General features: G+C 44.4%; 1 protein-coding gene across 2 annotated transcripts; it reads left to right on the top strand.

The window, feature by feature from the left end:
• The first annotated feature begins 195 nt into the window (after window positions 1-195).
• Window positions 196-15,857, top strand: KCTD7 (potassium channel tetramerization domain containing 7). 2 transcript variants are annotated; one of them, XM_066576263.1, is made up of 4 exons: window positions 196-548; window positions 7,399-7,568; window positions 13,499-13,677; window positions 14,926-15,857. In XM_066576263.1, the coding sequence occupies exons 1-4, from the start codon at window positions 399-401 to the stop codon at window positions 15,300-15,302; spliced, it is 876 nt and encodes a 291-aa protein (XP_066432360.1). In that variant the 5' UTR covers window positions 196-398; the 3' UTR covers window positions 15,303-15,857. The 2 variants fall into 2 exon arrangements, with proteins under 2 accessions (XP_066432360.1, XP_066432368.1); XM_066576271.1 differs by having other exon boundaries at window positions 420-548; window positions 7,303-7,568.
• Window positions 15,858-22,826: the final 6,969 nt, after the last annotated feature.

Genomic DNA, 22,826 nt, shown 5'->3' with positions numbered 1-22,826 from the left:
GCTTCTGCCGAGGGCAGCGGGGACAAGTATCACTTCCCGCACCAGCCTCCCTCAGAGGAGCGGGACACGGAGGTGATAGCGCCCACACTCGCGGCTCCCGTTCGCAGCGTAGACACTTGTGCCTCAGCAATGAGGCGGGAGAGACATAAATAAGACCACGTGATGCCCCCGGAGCCGCAGCGCCCGCCCCGTGACGTCACGGCAGTAGTGTGCAGCTGACAGCTGTGGGGTGAGCACTGACGGGTCACTGGCCGGGCACACACCCTCATCCAGCCGTCCAGCCCCCCTCCTCCCGCACACATGAGTGTCTGCCAGCTGTGACCTAGCCGTGCCCGCATCACTGCACTGCCCTCCCCCAGCTCTGACAAGTGAGGCCCCCGGCACAGACGCTCAGAGGGATGGTGGTAGTTTCGGGGCAGTTTGAAGACAGAGGGACCCCGGATGATGCCATGTCGAGCTCTGATGCTGAAGATGAGCTGATCGAGCCAGCCACACCCACTCCGAGCAGTGCCACCTTCTCCCTCCAGGGCAAGCTGCCCCCGCTGCAGGTAGGCGCTGTGCCCGCTACACCTGGGCAGCCGCCGGCTTTGTGCCAGGCGCTGCCATCCTGATGTTTAGCTGGAGAAGGGTGAAGCTGCGCTCTCCACTCCGCGGCCGCTGGTGATTGGCTAGCTCAGCCCCGGCCGTACGGGGATTGGTGCTTCCCCATGCCCATCAGAGGGTGGGCAGCAGTGACTCATGAAGGGCATTGTGTAGTGATGTGCCACTTGTAGCTGGGCACCACTCTTCTATCTATAATGCCAGTGCAATGCCCAATCTGCACACAGATTGGTGGTGTGTGGGGCGCTGAGTCTGTGCCCAATACCATCCTGCCAGGCTGCCTCTGGCATGTAACACAGACCCCTACTGATGCCATCTTATGCCCAGAGCATATAGACCTCCTAGAGGGGAGCCCACACTACACACAGAGAGCCTGCCGGTGCCCTAGAGGTGCCCACCTGCACCCTACATACCCGCTGGTGATAATGGCAATGTTGTTACATTTACGGTGTTGGCGAGGATTAGTTGTCCAAATTTATAGTTTTCTCAATAAAGATGAAGCATTTTTTTGTATTTTTTTTCCCCCCTCAAATTATTGCCTCATCTGCTTTGGCATCCTATGTCACCCACCCGATCTCTCAATATAGAGGAGGGCTGGCAGTGCCCATGAAGATGTCACCAGCCAGAAACATTAGGGCACTTAGCAAATGAAATGCAATAGAAAACACTTGTGTCTGTTTATTCTTGTGCTGTGGCGCCATCTACAGACATACTATGTCAATGTCAGATTGGTGGGGGTCTATAGCCGGGGACCCCCACTGCTCAGTCGTCTAAGGTCAACTCACATGGGCGGATTCCAACTTCAGAATCCGTGATCATGCGCAGTACTGATTTATTTTCTTTTAAATACTTATTTTTCCCGTGCCGATGCTAGGCGATGACACAGGTACCCACGGCCTATCCGCAGTGTAAATTGCGTATGGGCTGCGGGTTGGATGGCCTCCATTGACTTCAATGGAAGCCGTCCGAGTGGAGTCTGCAGTAAAATAGAGCATGCTGCGATTTTTAATTTTTTTTCTCCCTCCACTTGTGGAAATCTCCATTCGTTTCCGCGAATGTAAAGGAAAAGCGAAAGTACATACTTTTTAATGCATGCCATTTGCTGCGGAGCCTCCGTGCAGATGCCGACCGTGGATTCCGATATTCAAATCCACCCGTGTGACATTGGCCTAAGGGCTCCCACACCCTTGCGTTTTGTTTTTTTTTAAGCTGCGTTTTTTTTATTGCGAATGTCAATGGGACTTTCTAATGTTAAAAATGCATCACACAAACTTGCGACGCGTTTTTATTATTAGTCCCATTGACATTCGTAAAAAAACGTAAGTGTGTGTGAGCCCTGAGGCTAATTTCTCATGGGCGAGTTTGATATCAGGCGATGAAACTCAGCCTGATATCGCGCTCAGGAAGCTGCGATGTCCACGGAGATGCAATGTGCTTTGTGTCAAAAACGCCTCACAACACTTTAAGGAAGTAGCGATCCTCCAGCGCCGCTTTTCAATGGGAAAACTCAATTCATACTCGTATGCACCTCGCACACCATACAGTGTTTTTTCCGATCCCATTGAAAACAATGGGCGAGGTGTTCCGTGGGAGCACCCAAAAATAGGACATGCTGCGATCTTTCAAAAGAATGGGGTTCGTCTTTGTGTGAGATTTGTGCATCTTACTAAGCACAAGTCTTGCGTGATTTTTCTTGGCCATGTACAAGCGACCTCAGGGTATGGTTACATAAGGGAAATAAAAGGCGCCAACGCCAGCAGGGAGGAGGCTCTGCAGCCACTGCGGAGCTACAAGCCCACAGCGTCAGGGGTCTGACAGCAGGGGTGGGGAATGATAGGGTCGACACTGGCAGGGGAGAAGGTCTCCTGGCACTGTGGAGCTATGAGCCCACAGCGGTGCCGCCTTCAGAGGTTTGCCGCCCTGGAAGTTTGACAGTGGGAGAATGTAGTGGAGGGGAGAGTGGAAGAGCTAATTATCCGGCTCAGCCAATCAAGTTGTGGGAGTTGCTTGTGGGCGTGCAGCTTGTCTCCACCTATTCCTCTGGTGGAGACAAAATACAACAGTTCCCAGGGATCCTCTGGTTGGACTGTCACAGTGGCTGGGGGAGTGGTGACATCACCAGCTTGCTTGCCTGCATTGTTACTGCGCAAAAAAAACACGCATGCATACGCGCACAAAAATGCATAAAAACACAGCTTTGCCGGCAGTAAAAGGCAATGTTTTCACATATGCTTATGTGAGCGTGCCCATATACTGTACCTCCCTTACCAGTTACTTAGTATTTCCTCGCATGCTGGCATGCAGTCTCTTCCTCTCCCCAGTTCTCTCGCTCCTTGACATGAGCAGGAGGCAGAACCACCAAATTTTTGAGTTCCACCAGAGACTTAATTATTGAGTGTTAGGGCTCATTCACACGACCGTATCCATAAAATGCTGCAGGAGTGCTGCAGCATTTTACTGATCTACATAAGTCACAAAGTCTTTGTATACCAGCGAGTGCACTGCCCATAACCACGTATCTCATGAACATGCGCAGTATGACTGTCCTTTTTTAAAAATTTTTATTTTTTAACTAGCTGTAGAAAAAATGCTAGAAAGTCTAATTTACTAAGTTTTTACTCTTTTTATTTGGGTTTCATAAAAATCTGTATAGTTGCCAGTCTGAGGCTTGAGAGTATTAATTATCAAAAATATCACTTTTATTGTGCACTCTGATACTCTGAACAGAATTTCCTAGAAATCAATTATTGTGAATGATCTTTATTTCGGCTGTTCTAGTCTTCCCTAGTATGAGCGTACACACCGCCCCCATCCCCTCGCCTCCAGCTCCCCCAGATGCATGCGCTCAGGATGTCCTGGAAGTTCTGCCTGTGGAATAGATTCCAATGAAAACAGCTTGGAACAATATCCCTGGCCGTATACCAATGGCCTCATGCTGGGCTCCACCGCTCCCGCCGATGACTTGGATGACACATACTTTTTCATGACTGCTTTTCTGATAGAGACATTAGAGAGAAACTGTAGGGAATGCCGCTGCAGCACTTTCTTCTTTATACAATTCATAGTAAAGAAAGTAGGGGGGGGGGGGGGGGGGGGCAGAATCAGACTAAAAATGTTTAAGGAAACGATAAGGGATTTTGTTCAGTGGTTTGTTACATAGTAAAACCTTCTAGAACTGTAGCTCTGTTTCCTTACTTGTGAGAACATGATAGTCTTCAGAGTTAAAGCATACCGGAGTTTTTAACAAGTTTTCTATAATACTTTAGGTTCTCTTTATCCACTCGCTTGCTGCTCTTTGCATCTCACTTCTTGTTTGTAAGTTCTGAATTTTCAGGTGGCCTTTTCTATTTTGCTGCTATTTGCAATCTACTTTCAGGGATGCTGCCAGTAGTTCACTGTTCTGTACTTCCTTACCCTTACCTTCAATGCTGCTTAGCACTGACTCTGGTCCAATCAGCAGGGAGGCAGTATCTGATTACCTGCCCCTCTGCTTTTACAGGATGTTTCAGGCATTCAGAGACATTCTTCTCAAATGGGTAGTAAACCCACTATAATGTGAACACAGCGCTGCAACAGAGGAGAGGCAGAGACTGTGGAGATCGTTATTACAGTGTCTGCAGATCTGTCAGCCTGAAGCCTATGAGTCCACAGGAGCCACCTGAACAGAACCTAAAAGAGTGGATTGCAGAGAAGCCAGAAGTGGGACCCCTAGTGGTAATAACTTCACAGTGATAAAGCAACAGCATTTTTAATGCAAGTATATTACAGACCCACGAATGAAACCGAACAGAACTTAACGGAACCATTTACTGTTATTAGTTAAACACTACCTTGGTGTCTGTTTGACAAGAGGTTCGTTCTCTGCTAAACTTTGAGGAGACAGTAGTGTGTTTGATTACGCTAATTAAATCTTTGTCATCTGGCCACCAAAATGTGGGTCTGGTTAACTGATAACATTGAATTACATTCAGGAGTCCCGTTATTGTAGCGCCACCTAGTGGATGGCAGCATTCCTTAAAATCAATGTCAGACCTTTTATACCGGTCTTTATAACAATGACTGGGAATTGAAATCCAAGCCAGAATCCATACACAGACAGCTGTTTCGTTGTTTTAGCCCCTCATCAGTGTGCAGTAGGATCCTAGCTTGGCTAGTGAGAGGCCTGTGACGTGAGTCGGGAGGGGTATTGTCTGTCCTTGTTAAGACCTGTATAAAGGGTTGGACATTGATTTGAAGGAATGCTGCCATCCAATATGTGGTGCTGCAGAGGTATTGTTACATCTTCCTTATCTGCATATTACCCAGAGGAGCATGCATGGCCTTATAAGTCTCCTCACTCACTTTCTAGGTGTTCTCCTTAAGGAGAGACAATACCCCTCCCAAATGCCGTTTTTGACACCCATAGACGAAATCCCACAGTGCATTTAACCCGTTTAGGGTCCTTAGGGTCCTAGGGTTTAAAGCCTAGCCATATGTAATATTAAGCCTCCTGGCTCTGCAATCAATCAGAGGAGGACCGATTGTCAGCTGTTAGTAACAGCTGATAACATGGAGGAGAAGGCAGGAGAGGCTTTTAACCCTTTCTGCCTTTTCCTTCTCAGAGTACACAGCGCTCAATGAGTGATATGTACTAAAAAGTGAAAATGGAAATGTTGCAGAAATGCAGGATCGTACTAGACCGTGACCAACTCTGTCAGTGACTATTGTCACTACAGGGGATGTTTTCCCCTGTAACTGGGGTTCCTATGGATGCCCCAGCTACAGTGGGAAAGTGTCAAATAAAAAAAACATGTGAATGTCCCCCAGAGGTCTTATATGACATCATGGGGGACATAGATAGTAAAAAAAAATAATGACATACATGACTAAAACAAAACAATATATACAGAAAATAACCCCAAACCGTCGCTATAAGCGCCCTGTAATCCAAAACCATACATATTATATATCAAAATGTCAAAAACAAAATGGGTAACCCGATCCCATACTTTGTTAGCGTAAATATTACTTTAAAAAACAAACTAGAAATGTAAAAAAAAAATTCTTAGGTTTTTACCCCCAATAAAACTAAAAAACGGAAAAAAGTGAAAAAGATATTTAAAAAATCGCCCTATATGCCACGGAAAGAAAACGCAGCAAAAATAATTTTGATAGCTAAAGAAAAAAAAATAGGGCAGTAAAACCGCCACATGGGTAAAACCCCTAAAAAGTGTCTGGTCCTTAAGGTACAGAACAGCCTAGTACTTAAGGGGTTAAAAAAGAATACAACATAAAGCTATGTGCACTTACCTGGCTGAGCAGGTCAGAGGAAGCCACAATCGGTGGCGATCTGTGCGGTGGTTCCCGTGCTCTCTCCCACATCTGGCCCAGTGGTATATTGTTTTACATTTCTGTTCCATGATGGAACAGAAGAACGAAAATAAACCAGCCTGCCAGTTCCGTCAAATGATGGAAACCAGCAGCTCCTGCCGAAACCCACTGACTCTAATGGGTTCTCTCTGGTTTCTGTCACATTACTAGAAAGAAATGGCGCAGTATGCACGTTTAGTTGGCATTTCTGATGGAGCCTGTGTGTGATGGAAACCTCATGACATGAATCTGAACAGTTATTATTTTTTGATTCAGCATATATTTTGCGCTACCAGATCTCGTAGTATTTCTTCCAGTATTCTGACTTCCTAGACTCTTGTTTCTATCGGTATTTGGGACTCTGTTGCTAATTTTCATTAAATTCCCAGATGAAATAGTGGGCCATGCTGTGCTATTTTGTCTGAAAAATGCTGGACAGCATGACTGAAACCAAGCGGACCCCATTATAGTCAACGGGTTCCATTAGGTGCCATCAGCTCTACCAGGGAATTCTGTTTTGCTGTTCCCATAGCGGAGCAGGAAAAACATAAGCCGTAATGTGGATGTGAACCTGGCCTTATCTAGGTATGCATGCTATTTATCTGCATGCTGCACCTTTTCATCATTCCTTTGGTTCTGGCAATTGTATCCTAAGAGGGTTTTGGAGAGTTGCACTTATTAGGGTGTTAATATTTTGTCTTTTTTTTTTTTCAAGAAAGCCCTATTCTCATTTGTACAAGGAAAGACTAGAAGCAATGGGATGAAACTGAAAGGGAGGAGACACAAATTAGATATTAGACAGTGAGGGGGATCAATGAGTGGAACAGGTTGCCACGGGAGGTGGGGAGTTCTCCTTCAATGGAAGTGTTCAAACAAAGGCTGGACTGGGGTGATTTGGTGATCCTGCATTGAGCAGGGGGGTGGACCAGATGGCCTTGGAGGTCCCTTCCAACTCTGCCAATCTGTGACTTTGTTTTGACATTCACTATTTTAAGTCAAATATAATATCACACCATGTTTGCCTTCTGAGGCATTTCAAATGAATGGCACACTTTTTGACTTAGGTCTTGCCACAGATTTGCTGCTAAAATCTGCAAATCCATCCATATTCTTACATCACTCCTTCATAAAGTCCCAAATTTCATCTCTCTCCTGTGCAGAGGTTGGACAATGCAGTGTATTGTTGCATGCTCTGTGAATTCTTCTTGTATGCATGTTTTTTTAAAGGAACATTCCTCTGTGTATTGTTTGTTTCTGGAAGTATGAAGACTATTGCAGCCAGTGGTTACAAGCGCTGTACGCTCGCTCCGTGCCACCCACAACTAACAATCCAACAATTATATTGTTATCTAGGTTGAAAACGTGTCCTCCTGAAAATGCTTTAATATAACCCTCAGTCCACATTCCATTGCTGCTGGAAGAAGTACGTTGTTCTTTATGCTTCTGCAGCTTCCTGAAGTCATTCCAATTAGCGTGGGAGGGATGTGCTTCACCACCAGGCTGTCTACACTTCAGCGCTATGAAGACACCATGTTGGCTGCCATGTTTAGTGGGCGCCATCACATTCCAACAGATGCCGAGGGCAGATACTTTATTGACAGAGATGGGACATACTTTGGGTAAGTAATAACTAGCTTGCTGTTTGGAGAGGTAGTACCTCAGTATATACAGATGTGTCCACCCTTAACTTTTTGCAAATTTTTTTAAAGGGTTCCAATTTCTTTCTATACAAATTTCAATACAATATTCTGATACTTTAACCGAATCCTTGATGGATTACAACTTGCACCAAAAATGTAACGCATACATCTCCTATATAGTAACATCATGTATTTTTTTCAAATCTGGTCAACTTGCGGCACATGTTATGATATAAGTTCAGCCAAGAGGAAAGGTAAGGAAGGACACATCTGTATGCACACTATTTGATGTGACTGTGACATTACATACATACCTTTTATCATCCACATGGCACCAGCTTGGTCTTGCCATTGTAATCGGTCAGTCCCATCGAAAATTAATAGAGTTGCATTAGGCATGCATGACCGCCTTTCAATTCAATCTCACTGTGAGGGATGTTGTGTGGAAGAGAAGGGGACATGAAACTCCTGTTCTCAGGATCGGTGGGGGTCTGGGTAGTGAGACTTTTATCATATATCTATAGAATAAGTGATAAGTTAATTCTGGTCTAAGCCCTTTAATATTACAGTAAGGCAGTGAGCTGCAATACCAGGAACAACCACTACTAAAATTGTGGCACTGTGAAAGGGATGTGTCCTCCTTCAACTAGCTAATTGTTGTGAGTTGAATCCCCACTGATCTTACACTGATGGTTTGTATTCTAGTTCTGGAAACCCCTCTAACCCTATTGAGAAAATAAAATGAAAGCTATTGTAACTTTAATCAGAATTTGCTATTATAACAAACTCAGAACTTAGTCTGGATTTACACAAGGTGGAATTTGCGCTGAATGACTGCAGCGGGACCGTGCAGAAATTCAGCGAGATTTCTGCAGCGGAGATGCAGCTTCAAAACCTGCTTCACTGCCTGTATTCTGCTGCGGCCATCTCTCTCCATAGAGAGGAGAGAGCCTGCAGCAGAAACGGTGATACAATTGACGTGCCGTGGCTTTAAAACCGCGCCGCATGTCAGCTTCGAAGCGGCTTGGCCGCAATGGATTGGCTGCAGAGTGTGGATGAGATTTTTGCAAATCTCATCTACTTTGCTGCTTAATCCCAGGATTAAAATTGCATGCAGACTTTCTGCACGGAAATTCTGCAACAATTTCGCCCCGTGTGAACCAAGCCTAAGACATTTTAACTGAAGATGCATAAACGTATGTAGGCATGTAACATAAATGGGGTTATTCAGGGCTTAAGCACTGCTAACCTGTTCTCGGCAGTGTTCATCAATATCAGATCAGTGGAAGTGTAACTCCCGGCACCGCTATTGATCAGCGGTTTGACAAGGCTATGGTGCTTGGGCAAGCACTGTGGCCTCTTCAGCCTGTGGCATCACCTTTATCTGTCACATTTCTGCAGCTTACTATCACGCAAGTAAATGGGATTGGTCTGCAATACTAAGCACAGCTGCTCCAAAATGATCAGAGCTGGGCCTGGAATACAACAAAAAGCTTGCAGCAGTGCCCAAGTGTCACGGCCACTTCAAACATCTGATCGGTGGGGGTTCCTGGAGTCCAATCTGCACTGATCTAATATTGATGACCTATCCTAATGAATATTTAAAGTGTATATAACTTTTCAGATGACTCTTAAGAATAAACTGCTGCATGTGCACAGTGAGGAATAACACTATTTTTGGCTGTTATGACTTGTATCCTGCTTTTCCCCCCCACTATTTTCCCATCTGCATGCTGTGTCTGTGATTTCCAGTTCTTTCTGAATTGGTGGAAGGAGACCGCAGTTGTGCTTTTTACACACTACACACAGAAAGAACTGCAGGTTCTTTCTGTCTGCAACACACAGATAAATTATTGTATATGACGCTAGCGAAGTACAGAGTAGTGTAGTATGAATAAATAACTCACCGGTGGCTCTAAAGGCCCATTTTACACGGGACGAATGTCAGGCAAATGATGCATGACACTCGTCCCCGCACATACTAGCTCTTGTGCTGCTGTACAGGAGCTAGTATAGCTGGCTCACAGCGGGGTGGCAGGAGGAAATTTGACCTCTCGCTCTCCCCCACCCCTCTTCATTCACTTAACATAGCGGCCATTCAGTACTGAACAGCTGCTATTTACACTGAGTGCTCATCATTCAGCTCATCTGTCAGTATTTATTCAGCATAAACGATGGATGATGAGCTAATCGCTGATCGCACAGTGTAAATAGCAGCCATTCAGTTTTGAACGGCCGCTATGTTAAGTCAATGGAGAGGGGTAGGGGAGAGCGAGGGGTGAAATCTCCTCCTGCTGCCCTGCTGTGAACCAAGCACCTGAGCTAGTATGTGCAGGGACGAGTGCTGGGCATCGTTCGCCCGACATTCGTTCCATGTCAATGGGCCTTAACAGCGTCTGTTTCTCTTCTCCTCCTCCCTCCCCCTGCTCTCTAGAGACTTCTGTTGGCAGCATGAGTATTTCCCCCCTTCCCTTCCTGTTTTGTCTTGGTATCACTGTCAGTAGAGATAGGTATCACTTGACAACAGGCAGTGGACAGCAAATTAGAAGGGAGACCTTAAGTGGCCAGTACTTCAGAGAGATTTTTCAGCACAAATGCATCATTTGGGGTAACTAATGTGAGTTGCATTTTGCTAGTTATCTAGTTGTTTGAAAAGTTAGTGACGATTTAAGTCCTAGATAACCCCTTTAGGGTTGTCAAAATAAAGAAAACTCTGAGTACCTTATTAGACAATTGAGCTAATAGAGTACCTCATTTTGGGACCTTTATCTCCAAACAAGATTGCTTTCTTGTCCTGAAGGACATGGTATATTACACAGATGGCCAGATGATCTTACTGGGGACTGTGCAGCTCCTTATCTCCTCTGGTGGAGCTGCAGTGAAAGTGAACATTTGTTTCTTGGTTCTCCTGCGGACTAGAGCTGATTTCTAAGGTGCGCAGCAGTGGGACACCCGGTAATAAACTAGTGACCCATCTAACAAAAGCGGACAATCCCTTTAATTCAGTTAGACACTATAGTGTGTGAAAGAAACCAGTTGGGCTCTCCTGCCGTGTCTGTTTGCCACTTCATCTTTTGCATTTTTTTCCAGACTAGTCTCCAATCTTTTACTGAATCTTTACAGTATACCATATTTAAATATATATGATGCAGCCAAAAATACATGTCAAACCAGTAAGTTTCACTTTTTTGACATGCTCTTTAAAAAAATTTCTGCCAAAGAGCTATCCAGTATTTTACAACTACATCACTAATGGCAATCCACTTTCTGGCCAAGGCCCTACAAATTTACCCTTGCTCGATCTGTGTATGTTACTTGCTTTTACCACCGTAGGTGTATAGCAGTATATCCAGACCCGTCTATCATCTCTCTATCACTGGCTTGCTCATTACCCATTACATAGCTGCAGGAGTAAGCAGGCCTGTGGGGACTTGGAGGCATTTGTTCAGCTGCTCTTAATCTCCGGAGCCTATGGGGCAGGCCTGTCATTATGTAGTGCTGCTGAGGGTCAAGGGTATTCTATACAGGCACACAGCACCTGTCTCCGCTACTTCCAATAACAGAGCAGGACTTAGGAACTTTCTATGCACAGACTTCCTGCTCATTTTTAGCAGACAAAAGATAAATAAATGGCCAGAAAGGGAAAACAGCTCATTCTTCAGTTATCTTATACTATTTATGCACACTGCAGAAAGCTGGAGTGTAATTGATGAACCCCTCCGGTGAAAACACATTTTTCCCAACCTGCACCCCTTACCTGATTGCCTGAAAGATCAGTAATAATAGGTCTGACTGCGGACTTTGCCTAAAATAAATAAAAATAAAATAAATATATATTTACTAAGGATGATGTTACTGTTACAGTAGTTCCTAATTATTATATAGGTTCCTTTTATGAGGGAGTTGGAGCTGGAGTCAGTTTGGCTTTCCATTTTCACAGCCCTGGCTGTAGCGTATTCAAGGATTATTCCAATGTGCGTATATCGGTCAGGTTTTCACGCCCGGCTCATATACGCTGTCTCTCTCTGCAGGAGGAGGAGGCGGGCCGGGAGCAGTGCTCTGAGCTCCTGCCCACTCTCCGCCCCTCGCCAATATTTGCAATGGGAGGGGGCGGGACGGAGCTGAGTCCCACCCTCTCCCATTGCAAATAGTGGAAAGGGGCAGAGAGTTGGCGGGAGCTCAGAGCACTGCTCCCGGACTGCCTCCTCCCCCTGCAGAGAGAGACAGCGTATATGAGCCGGGCGTGAAAACCTGACCGATAAACGCACGTCAGAATAAGCCCTCACACTGTATCATAGCTCTGTTGACAGATTACAGGCAATATTTGGTCGTATTGAGAGGTATCAAGCGGGTCAGAGGATTGAACTCCATTCATATCTGGCTGCAGCTGGAAACGGGCATGGCTGGAGCTAGTCCCAATCGCTGCAATTTAAAAGCAGAAATACCGTGGTTAATGCTGATGGCAGTATCTAAACCGCTAGCCTGGGGAAAGGGGGGCATTGCACCCTGCGCAAAGTGATTGCTAGGTGCCATTGGGTTGACATGGCACTCCAGAGCCTAGTGAAGGCGCCAGGGCAGCCATGCATGGATGCTTCGTAGACTACTGGTAAAATTACAATATACTGCAGTACTAAATTATTGTGGATTATTGTACAAGCAATAAAAAATGTAATTTAATAAAAAGATTTGTAAATATTTGAAAGAATATTAAAGCCCCTTTTTCCCAGTTTTCACGCAAAAGATTAAAAACTATTTAAAAAAAATAATAATTAGGATAATTAATATTGCTGTCTCTGTAAGGCCCCCTGCACATGAGCGGATTTGAATAGCAGAATCCACAATTGACACCCGTGTGGACGATCTGCTGTTAAAGTCCCTCACAGGAAAACATTAGCTTCCGCAGCTCCAAGCACATGCGGATTTGAATTACTGATTCCATAAGCGAAAAATAAGCGTGCTCCATTTTAGCGTGGATTCCGTTCGGATGGGCTCCATTGATCTATATGGAAGCATTCGATCCACAATGCATCCGCAATTACATTGTGAATTTGTAGGCGGATACGTCTCAGTTTGCTTGGAGGCCAGTCAGGGAGGTGGGGAAAGGCACCATTTGGGCTTGCATTTTTGATTCCCCACCCCCCACCCCCCCGCGGGGATGATCCGCTGTACATCTGTGCAGGAAAAACTCTTAAATCTGCGATCGTCCACACGCAATTTAAAATAATTTCTGTGATGAATCAAACATGCCATGTGCAGTCTCTGTAAAAGTTCAAAATATCAAACTATCACGTTACTTGTTATGCAACCACGCCACAAAAAAATGGAATAAAAAGTTATCAAAAAGTGGTATGTACCCCATAATGGAATAAACTACAGCTCGCCACACACAAAGCATCTGCTCATACAGTTCCATTGCCAGCAAAATAGTTATGAAGGCCAGAAGGTGGTGACACAAAGTGTTTCAGGTTTTATTACAAAAAAAAACACTAAAAACCTAACTACATAAATTTGGTATTGTAATCCTACTGATTCATAGAATTAATGCTATTTTACCTATACCATGAATTCCAAAATTCACCATTGGCTTTGCAGAAGATTCCACCTTTATGCTACTTATACTCATTGATGACATCTGATTGAGATTGGGCTGGACTCATGGTGCTCCTCCCTACCCCTGAAGTATCACCTGCCGCAGTAGCTCACATCTGCAGCTTTGCTGGTGGCAGCCCTGTTATTTACTGTCTCGGTTGCTCTGGCGCTCTCTGCGCTGCAGCAGGTAATGCTTCAGAAGGGACGCTCTGCGTCCGTGCCCTGCATCCACTTAGTTTTGAACAGATAATAAATCCATCTCCTGTTAACCCTTTGAGGCTATTGCTATCATAGGTGTAACTGAATGTTTGTGTTCTTAGAGACATACTAAACTTTCTACGTTGTGGTGAACTGCCGCATCAGAACCGTGTCAAAATGGTATATAAAGAGGCTCAATACTACTCGATTGGGCCACTGCTGGACCTCTTGGACAAGATGCAGCCACTTACTGGAGAGAAAGTGAGGCAAGCATTTCTGGACCTAATGCCTTATTATAAAGGTAGGTCAATATTTATGATCTTACTACTGCATTTTACTGCTCCCATTACAACCATTATATGCTATTTAAAGCGGTATTCCAGGACTTCAAAAAAAATTGACAGGCGTAGTATTGTGTAAAGAAACAGAAAAATAAAATAAAAGGTATGCTAACCTACTCCATCGGCCCCCAGTGCTTACTGCTTGGAACCCTGAAGAAGCAGACTGCAGTCACGTGCTATTGATTGTGAATGTAACCACTCAGCCAATCACAGGCTTCGGTGGCCATGGAAGAATTACCACTGAATCCTTTGATTGGCCGAGAAATGAACGGCTTGTGACTGCAGACAGCTTCTTCTGGAGTCTGAGTGGCAGCAGGGTAGCCCGATTATCATGAAACTAGTAGAGACACCAAACATCTATACATGCAGGCCCTATATCTAAACCTCTATACATACAGGCCCTATACCTAGGCCCCTAAATTAATATAGAGACCAGACCAGACCCCATATACTCGTGGAAACCAGCTACCTCTCCCTCTAGCGTCAGCACCTGCACCAATATGACCTTATTTGTGCAGATCCTTCTACTATTCCTGCATACACTTGTGCCTTTAGGGCTCCTTCACACTGGCAAGCGTGATATCGGGCAGTGAATCACAGCCCGATATAGTCCCTACCATCCATGTAAAAACCTGTGGATGCAAGGCGTTTTCTTGTGAAAACAGCCTTGCATCACTGCGGTGATGAAGGGAATCCCCACCGCGGCTGCTACTGCTGTAGCAGAGGATCGCGGAGTCCTCCCTTGGAAAACAACGGGTGATATTGCAGAAATATAGGACATGCTGCGATTTATTTTATTTTTTTCCAGCATCGCATTGCAACGCGGTGTTATGCAGATAAACATGGCTAATGTGAAGGAACCCACATAATTGTGCGAGATTTGTGCGTCTCGCAACACTCAATTCTCGCACGATTTTCTCCCCAGTGTGAAGGCACCCTTAGGCGATCCTTGCAAATCACAGTTTTGTTGCGGTTTTTGCCATGATCTGTCATGTACATCAAATCCCTGTAATGTTTCTAGATATAATTGCACCCTCCATATCTGGTTATGAGTTGGCACCCTGTGTGGTAGACTGCCCTTTTCACAGCTCTGGGCACTGGTGCAGGCTAACAGAGTGTACTTTTTTGACATACACTGAGCTATGTGACAGAAGTGTCTATTTCATATACTGTCACAGTTGTGTAATTACAGCATGTTTCTCTTAAAGATCACCTGGAACGTATTATTGAGATTGGAAAACTTCGAGCTATGCAAAGGAAGGCCAGGTTTGCCAAACTGAAGGTGTGCGTCTTCAAGGAAGAAATGCCCATTACTCCTTACGAGTGCCCACAATTCAACGCATTACGTTTTGAGAGGAGTGAGAGTGAATCAAAGCACTTTGAGCATCACTGTGATGTGGATGTATCTTTCGGGCCCTGGGAAGCGGTGGCGGATGTGTATGACCTCCTCCATTGCATAGTCAGTGATCTCTCAGACAGGGGCATTACAGTGGAGCACCAATGTATTGGAGTGTGTGATAAACATCTTGTTAACCACTATTATTGCAAGCGTCCTATATATGAATTCAAAATCACTTGGTGGTGAGAGATTAACTCTGTCAGCCAAGGCGCAGGACCAAATATTACTAATCTGGTTGCACGACCAAGTAGCTAGCAAGTAACTCTGCCGATGTGGTCAGACTGTTACTGCCATCTGTTATCCATGGCATAGGAACAAGATATAAAGTACATTTCTGTAGCTGCACTATGAGGGACAAACCTTAAGCTGATTGCACTTCTATCCCACACTTTGGGATATTGCTTTGATAGAGCGTTGAATGAGCCATCATTTCTATGGGGTAAAGGGGTGCATTGAATTGTCCTCTCCCAAAGATAGTTATATATCCATTGCAGCACATAGTTATGTTGCGTAATACAGGAAATTTTAATATTTTTAGAAAGTAGTAATTTACACTGATACAATGTAGAATATGAAAAATGCCCAGAATATTTGCTTTTCTTCCAGTTAATGGCTGTGTATTTATAGTTCTCTCTTAATAACTATGTTTATAATTCTTTTAAGTAATGATGTAACATTTTAATAGTGTTGTATTTATTTATTGCATTATATTAATGTTATGACTATTTTTTTTTTTTGTCTGCAGTAATTTATGTAAAATATAAATATACTGTATCTTGGTATGTGCTCTTTATTTTTGTGTGATTGATTGGATCAAACTACATGTCAGGGAACTAAAGAATAATCACTTGAAGAGAGGCAGATTCTATATATGGTAAGCTTCGTATACAAACTTCCAAAACTGGTGAAAATCGATTAGCACAAGTTTGCATTTCAAAAGGCACTCACTTTTTTGAACAAATCTACAGAACTGAACTCTACTGCCATCTAGTGACTGAAAGTTATAGTGCAGCATCCGTGTTATAAAGATTAGCTTGGGAGTGGAGTTTTCGCAGCATCTTGCCAATGTGCTTAAATTATAAAAAATGAAAAAAATCCTTCTTAACTTGCATTCACAAAGTGTCATATCGTCTTATTTTAAATTTTGGCTGCTCTGATCAGCTGAAAATGTTAATAGTAAGGCTGGGTTCTCACAGGGCGTATTCCCAGCGGAAATCTTGCGTTTTGGCCGCAACGAAAAACTGCGAGATTTCCACCAGGAAAGCGCTGCTTCAAAACCTGTGTCGCTTAGCCGTGGGTTTTGGAGCGGCTTGGGCACATGCTTTTCAGTTGTGGCCGTCGCTCGCATAAAGGAGAGCGCAGACGCAACAAAAAAAAGAAAGAATGGACATGCTGCATCTACGCCACAGTGCCGGCTTGGCCGCAATGGATTCACCATCCCGTGTGGACGAGATTTCTCGTCCACTTGGCTGGCTAATCCTGGGATTAGCGTCTGCAGGCAGATTTGCCACAGTGAAATTCTGGACGGAATCTCCGCGGCAAATCCGCTCTGTTTGAACCCAGCCTAACAAAGGAGTAAGCAGTTCTTTTCATGTATCTCTTCCTACACACAGCAGCTTCTGTCTGCTGCACACAGAGGATGGAGCAGAGGGCTAAACTGTTAGTTTCTCCTTTGCGTCTGATACAGCTGCACATAGTAGCGACATTTTTGAAGAATGTGTATTATGATGTGTCGATACTCATACTTTTAAGCATTAGGATAATATATTCATACATTCTTATCAAATCAACTGGTTAATAGACCACTCCAGGCACATTATATTTCTGTTTTACAAACTGCTCCAAACTGGATTGCAAAAAGCATTAATATTCACTGTCCTGCACACCGAACGGATCAGGAAAGCAGAATCCCCGGCGCCAGTGTGAAAGGACCTTAAGTGTGATGGATATACTAGGAGCTTGTGGCATATACATGCAGTGTGAACAGAGCCTCATAAGCTTACTCAGAAATATTTTGTTGAGAGAGAATATGTCCTTCAACCAAGTTCCTGAAAATGGTTCTGACAAGGGGGCCGGTAATGATGGTGCCACCTGTCACCGGATGGCAAGCAACCAAAAAATTAGAGCTGCTTGTGCTTGTTGGATGATTGAACGATCCTCTCTACTGGTGGTCTGCTAAGGGTGTCCTGAGCCCAATTGTAATGGGTGCATGCCCTCATGCATCCACTGGTCCCAACACCTCCTAACGGTCTGGTCAGAATGGTCCAGGTGGTGGGGAATTCACGGAATGCAACTATCTAGCTTCTCATATTCCAATTATGCTCTCTCACTCCAAACTCTGTTAGCTGGGCAAAACCTCTTCGATTGTATTGTAGAGGCATCTGTAGTGGTCAACAAGACCCCTACAAGTGAAAAAAGAGATCCACACAAGTAGTCTGAGTTTTTTCATAGGCCAAGGAACCACTTTTAGGACCTCGAGTGGCAACACTGTGTAATTGCATACCGAGTTTTGTAGCAAAACAACAACTTCTAGGTGCTTTGACAGAGTTTATTAAGAAGATTATTTCCTACATGGGCTAGGTCCACACTTGCTTGACTGGGAGTTGAATCCGAGACTCAGGTGCAACTAACAGCACATTGACCTGCTTTGGCATGCATTATTTTTTATCTGTGAAATGAACAGGAATAGGGCATGCTATGAGTGTTTTTCACGCGGAACATGGGTCTAGGCAGAAAATCTGATGGAAATCGGCTGATTTTCTGACCTGATATATGTGGAGCCCATGCTTTCCTACTGGTTCTTCCACACAAGCGATGTTTTGCAGCCTGTGATATTGCGGCATGCCCTATGCAGCCGTGATTTGTGATTTCTTTTTCACATTAGAAAATTCTATTAACTTTCTTGCTACAAAATCGCACAATTGTATCACACGAGAAAACTGGACGAGCAGTGAGGCAATGCTACATTTTTCCCAAGAAAAAAAGCATCACAGACACTACAAAATCTTGTGTCCATAGCAGCGATATCACAGCGATTTTGTAGCAGCGATATCGCTGCCACTCGTGTGGAAGCGGCCAAAATGTAATGATATTGGTTATTAAAAATAAAAAATGGTATTTAGACAACTTACCGACTTCTCATCCCATAACATAAGCCACATTTAAAATCTATAATATATTATATGTCCCATGAAGACATGCGTGAACAAATGAGTAGTGTGTGCTGTATGGTTTAAGAAGGTGTTCTCAACTCTAAAAGCGGTATATGTATTCCAGCTCCTACAATAACAGGAGTAAACTCAGGAGAGTTACAGGCAGTAATCAACTCCTTCTACTTAGTAGTTAAAATAGATGTTACACACAAGGACAAGTTATTATTCCACTTTGTGAAAAACACCTGAAAACAAGTCTTGTAAGAGCTTTGTCCAAGCACGTCTGAATACAATTGTAGTACCCCTTTTTTCTGAGACTATGCTGTCACCACTACTTCTGGTGGTATTGCCCAGGTTTGTAAAGTAAGGGTGAAGTCACACGAACGTATATCGGCTCGGTTTTTACGCCGAGCCGATATACGTTGTCCTTGTGTGCAGGGGGGGGGGGGAGGATGGAAGAGCCAAGTGCAGGAACTGAGCTCCCGCCCCCCTCTCTGCCTCCTCTCCGCCCCTCTGCACTATTTGCAATGGGGAGAGGTGGGGCGGGGCTAATTCGCGGAACTTAGCCGATATACGTTCGTGTGACTTCACCCTAAGACTGATTCAGGGGCGAGATGAGGAAACAGCTGCCCAAAGCATTCAAGTCAATGGGAGTAAAAACCATGTTCACTAATTTGCCCTTTTGGAGGGTCCACAGTGCAGCGGATCCGACCCGGACGTCTGCAGGCGGCCAAAGCCTCTCAAATTGCATGGTAATCCAGCTGCACATCTGGGGAACACTGCGCTCCTCCCGGAAATTGGTCAAAATCGTGACAAGTGGTGTCGCTGAAAACAAACAACGGCCCACAAAAGGTCTCCTAGATCAAAGATTGCACCAAGGAAGACAGCAGGTGTGGTGCTTGTCTTAAGAGCAATATCATACATTTTACAAGAAGAAATTCTACCAGGTGAACACAGTCAGGTCTTATTCACACAGGCGCAAGTTTTGTGCGCTGTGAGACGCATGAATATGAACTTCATTGTTATGAATGGACTTATTCACATTATTAATTTTTTCTCCCCCCCCCCCGTGATGTTTCCCATTTAAACCAATGGGAAATACTTGTAATCCTCTGAAGGTGAAAATCTGAGTGACAACCCCGTGATTCAGTGGTGAAGTCTATCAGTCTACACGCGCTACACAAGTGCTTACTACCCTAGCGGGGACGTCAGCGCTTTTGCAGACGTTTACCCTGTTGTCGGCCCGTGTAAAAGGTGTGAAGTAGAGGGGAAGATGTTCATGGCTGACTGGTGCTGACTGACTGCTGTGTGACTCGGAGGAAGAGGAGGTGTTGGTACTTGACGCATGCTGTGTCATCCACTCTAGGACCCATTCGGTGTGCTGAGGATGTAATTCACAGGCAGAACCAATTCTTAGGAATGGTAGTGGGCTTGCCTCACCTCCTGCAGTTGTTTCAGTAGAGGCCACTTGAAGTGCTAACTTGGCCCATCCTCTACCACCAACACACCCCCTACCCCTTGATTTCTTCCTTTTTATTTTTGGTTCATTTTATGGTTTAGCTTTATGTAACATCAGCTAACTTTGTAGTTTGCAAGAAACCACTGCTAGCTGTGTAAGACCGGGCTTACATGAACGTATTTCAATTGTATATTCCGCGTGCAGTGTACGCACACAATACGTAGCGAATAGCTTCAATGAAAGTACATTGACTTTCATTGTTCCATTCACGCTTGCATATATTTATTGTGCAGGTTAAGCGTTTAAAAAAATAACGTAGTGTGATAGACATGATAATTATTTAGTATAAAATGTCTATCGCTATTTGTATATAACCCAAATGTATTTTGCTATTGTAATGACTTTCAGCTCTGAGGAGTTCAAAGGACACACACACAATCTAATCATAGTATTTGCTCTAAGTACATAGAAGTTGCTCAACCAGTTTCTAAGAGTTAAAAGGCCATAGTGTCGTGTATATCCTGTGTTTAATACTGAGTGTTTGTCTAGCCCCCTTCCACTCCTCATCCTGAAGCTAGGTAAACAATGATTCATCACTACACGGAGATGACTTCAGCTAGAGGACGAAGTCCATACCACCTCAACACTTGGAGGGGGTGGGCAGAGAGGTGGGGGATTCTATATGAACCGACAAATGAGAATCTTATATGTTACTGATGTAATCTGTTGCACGCCCATTGAAGGGCGGTTGTCATGTGTTATAATAAAAGGCTTGAGCCTCTACACATTGTAGAGACTCTCCCAGTTTTAGACCAACATTGGTGTCTGATTCTGGTTCGATGATGTGTGCACACGATACTCAATTTGGAAGCGACAAAATACCCCAAAAGCCTGCTGGAGAAACCATACTCCAGATCAGTGGAGTCCCTGGGTGAGCGAGTGGATCTGTGAGGTCACAGCCTGGAACGTACAGAGATCGGCAGATGGCACGCAGAACTCAGGGGCCCGAAAATCTACAGAACACGGTAAGATTGCTTTATCTACCTGTGTCAAAGCTGGGTTCTGACTGCTTTTCTGCCTGTTCCTGATCCAGACTGGACCTTCACTGAAAGACAGGTCTGTCCACTCGAAAAATCACCTTGTTACCTGTCTAGGGGTATTTTGTATGCTGTTGTGTCTGTTATGTCTGAGACGGTTAAAAATTGTTTATGCAAGACCAAGAGATAAATTCTGTGAGGGTTAATGTGTCGGGAGGGCGGACTCGGCTGTTTAAGTCTGAGGGAACACGCCAGTGACACGTGCTCCTAGGTAAAACTAGTGTGAGGTTAGGAAGATTTATGATACGTATACTTAACTTTATGATTGAGCGTGTTATGTTCTCATATGTGGAAAGGTATATACGTATGAAGTATAGTCGTGCTTTGTGACGGCTGATTTCTCCAGAATATTATTGAGGTTTTGGTCATTGAAAATAATCGTCAGTCTCTGTGTATAGCTAAATGTCCTGTCTAGATCGTGTACAAGGAGTGCTCTTGGGGATTACTAGTATACGGTGGGCTGTTATAAAGGTAGATGAGATATATACCTTGAGCCGTTGTGGGTATTCTCCAGTAATCCCGTCTGTCTGGTATTATAGAAAGAATGTGCAGTGTTTATTATTGGGGGAGGGGTGCTGGTAAGAGAGTGAACTGAAAGCTTTTTCAATTAACCCTTTCTGTTTCCTTTGTCTTTTCTGAGTGGGAAAGAGAGGTTATATGGGAAGGATTTGAAGAAAGCAGATTTTACAAGAGAAACACTATTGTGTCCAGAAACTTCGAATAGAATAGAGTTGAGCAAAGTGAGCAAGGACAAAGGTCATAGAGCTTGTGATTTGGTTACTGAACAATGGGAAAGGACCAGGAAAAGTTGCAGAAAGAAATGCCAGGTTATAGACAGATAAGATAGATTGTAGAAAGTTTTCAGAAGATGAGCAGGAAGCCTAGCAGAAAGAAATGTGTTTTTAGATTGCTAGGAGGAGGTATAATGTAGTTAAGAGATTGAAGAGGGGAAAGCATGTAGGGGGGGTATGTGTATTGCTTATGAACAATGTAATGTCTTTGTGTTGACTACAGCCCCTCCCTGTAATGGCGGCCGCGCTTGCAATGTTTACAATCCAACATAGTGTGACTCTGCAGAAAATGTAGTGAGGCCTGCCCCCACCCTGAAGTTACTTCCCCCCCCATGTGCTCACTTTCAGGGTGTGTGATGTTACTTCCGGTCCCTCCCCATCCGGGACAGGACCAGGCCCCGCCCCTTCCTCCTCCAGCGGCCATCTTGCCTCACCTGGAAGTGCTGCTACTCAGCAGCCATTTTGCCTCACCTGGGAGTGCTGCTGCCCCTGGCCCCGCCCGTTCCTCCGGCAGCCATTTTGCCTCACTTGGGAGATTTGTAGCCCCGCCCCTTTCTGCCTCTGGCGGCCATTTTGCTGCATTTGGGAAGCCTATATTTCCCAATGCCACTGTATCCAGTGCTAACATCATGATTGTCTGAAGTAAGGTTTTGTTTGACCAGACTTTGTTACGCTCCAAGATGTGGCCACTTTGGATGTGTGATAAGTTCAGGGAAACAAACCTTCATGAAGATGCAGCTTGGGACATAGTAGATGACTAAGCTGGTTTATAGTGTATGGAAGATTGGAGTTGATGCATGGGGGGCAGAGGCCGGGAATACATGACAGGGGACGCTCTCTCATGTTCCCAGGGGCTCTGTTTTCCACTGCCCGCTTCTCCAATGGATACTCAGACAGATGATGTTATGGAAGGCTCCTACAGATGGAATAATTTCACTATAGTCACCCAGCAAACTTTTTCATGCAATTTGGTGAAGTAATTTTACTTTTTATGTGAAGAAAGAGGGACTGAATTGCCCAGAGTAGGATGTTAATTCATCCGTATTCTTTAGTTTTTTCTTTAAGTCTTTTGTATATTCTAGTGTCAGTTTACACTGAAGCTATAATTATATTCCGACAGGAGAGTAAAAGCTAAACGCTGGCCATACCCTGAAATACTATTACACTGGGTGACGTAAAATTTGAATCGTGTGGCGCCCCCTTGTGTTAAA

This window comes from Eleutherodactylus coqui, chromosome 1, assembly GCF_035609145.1.
Source record: "Eleutherodactylus coqui strain aEleCoq1 chromosome 1, aEleCoq1.hap1, whole genome shotgun sequence".
Classification (NCBI taxonomy): Eukaryota; Metazoa; Chordata; class Amphibia; order Anura; family Eleutherodactylidae; genus Eleutherodactylus; species Eleutherodactylus coqui.
Note: the sequence above shows the minus strand (reverse complement) of the source record. Positions and strands in the feature narration are given on the sequence as shown.

Excerpts from the sequence above, each read along its gene's own strand:
- KCTD7 (XM_066576263.1), top strand. The coding sequence starts at position 399 with ATGGTGGTAGTTTCGGGGCAGTTTGAAGACAGAGGGACCCCGGATGAT. Across the intron at positions 7,569-13,498 it reads AGAGATGGGACATACTTTGG|AGACATACTAAACTTTCTAC; the intron begins GTAAGTAATAAC and ends TTGTGTTCTTAG. Across the intron at positions 13,678-14,925 it reads CCTAATGCCTTATTATAAAG|ATCACCTGGAACGTATTATT; the intron begins GTAGGTCAATAT and ends TTTCTCTTAAAG.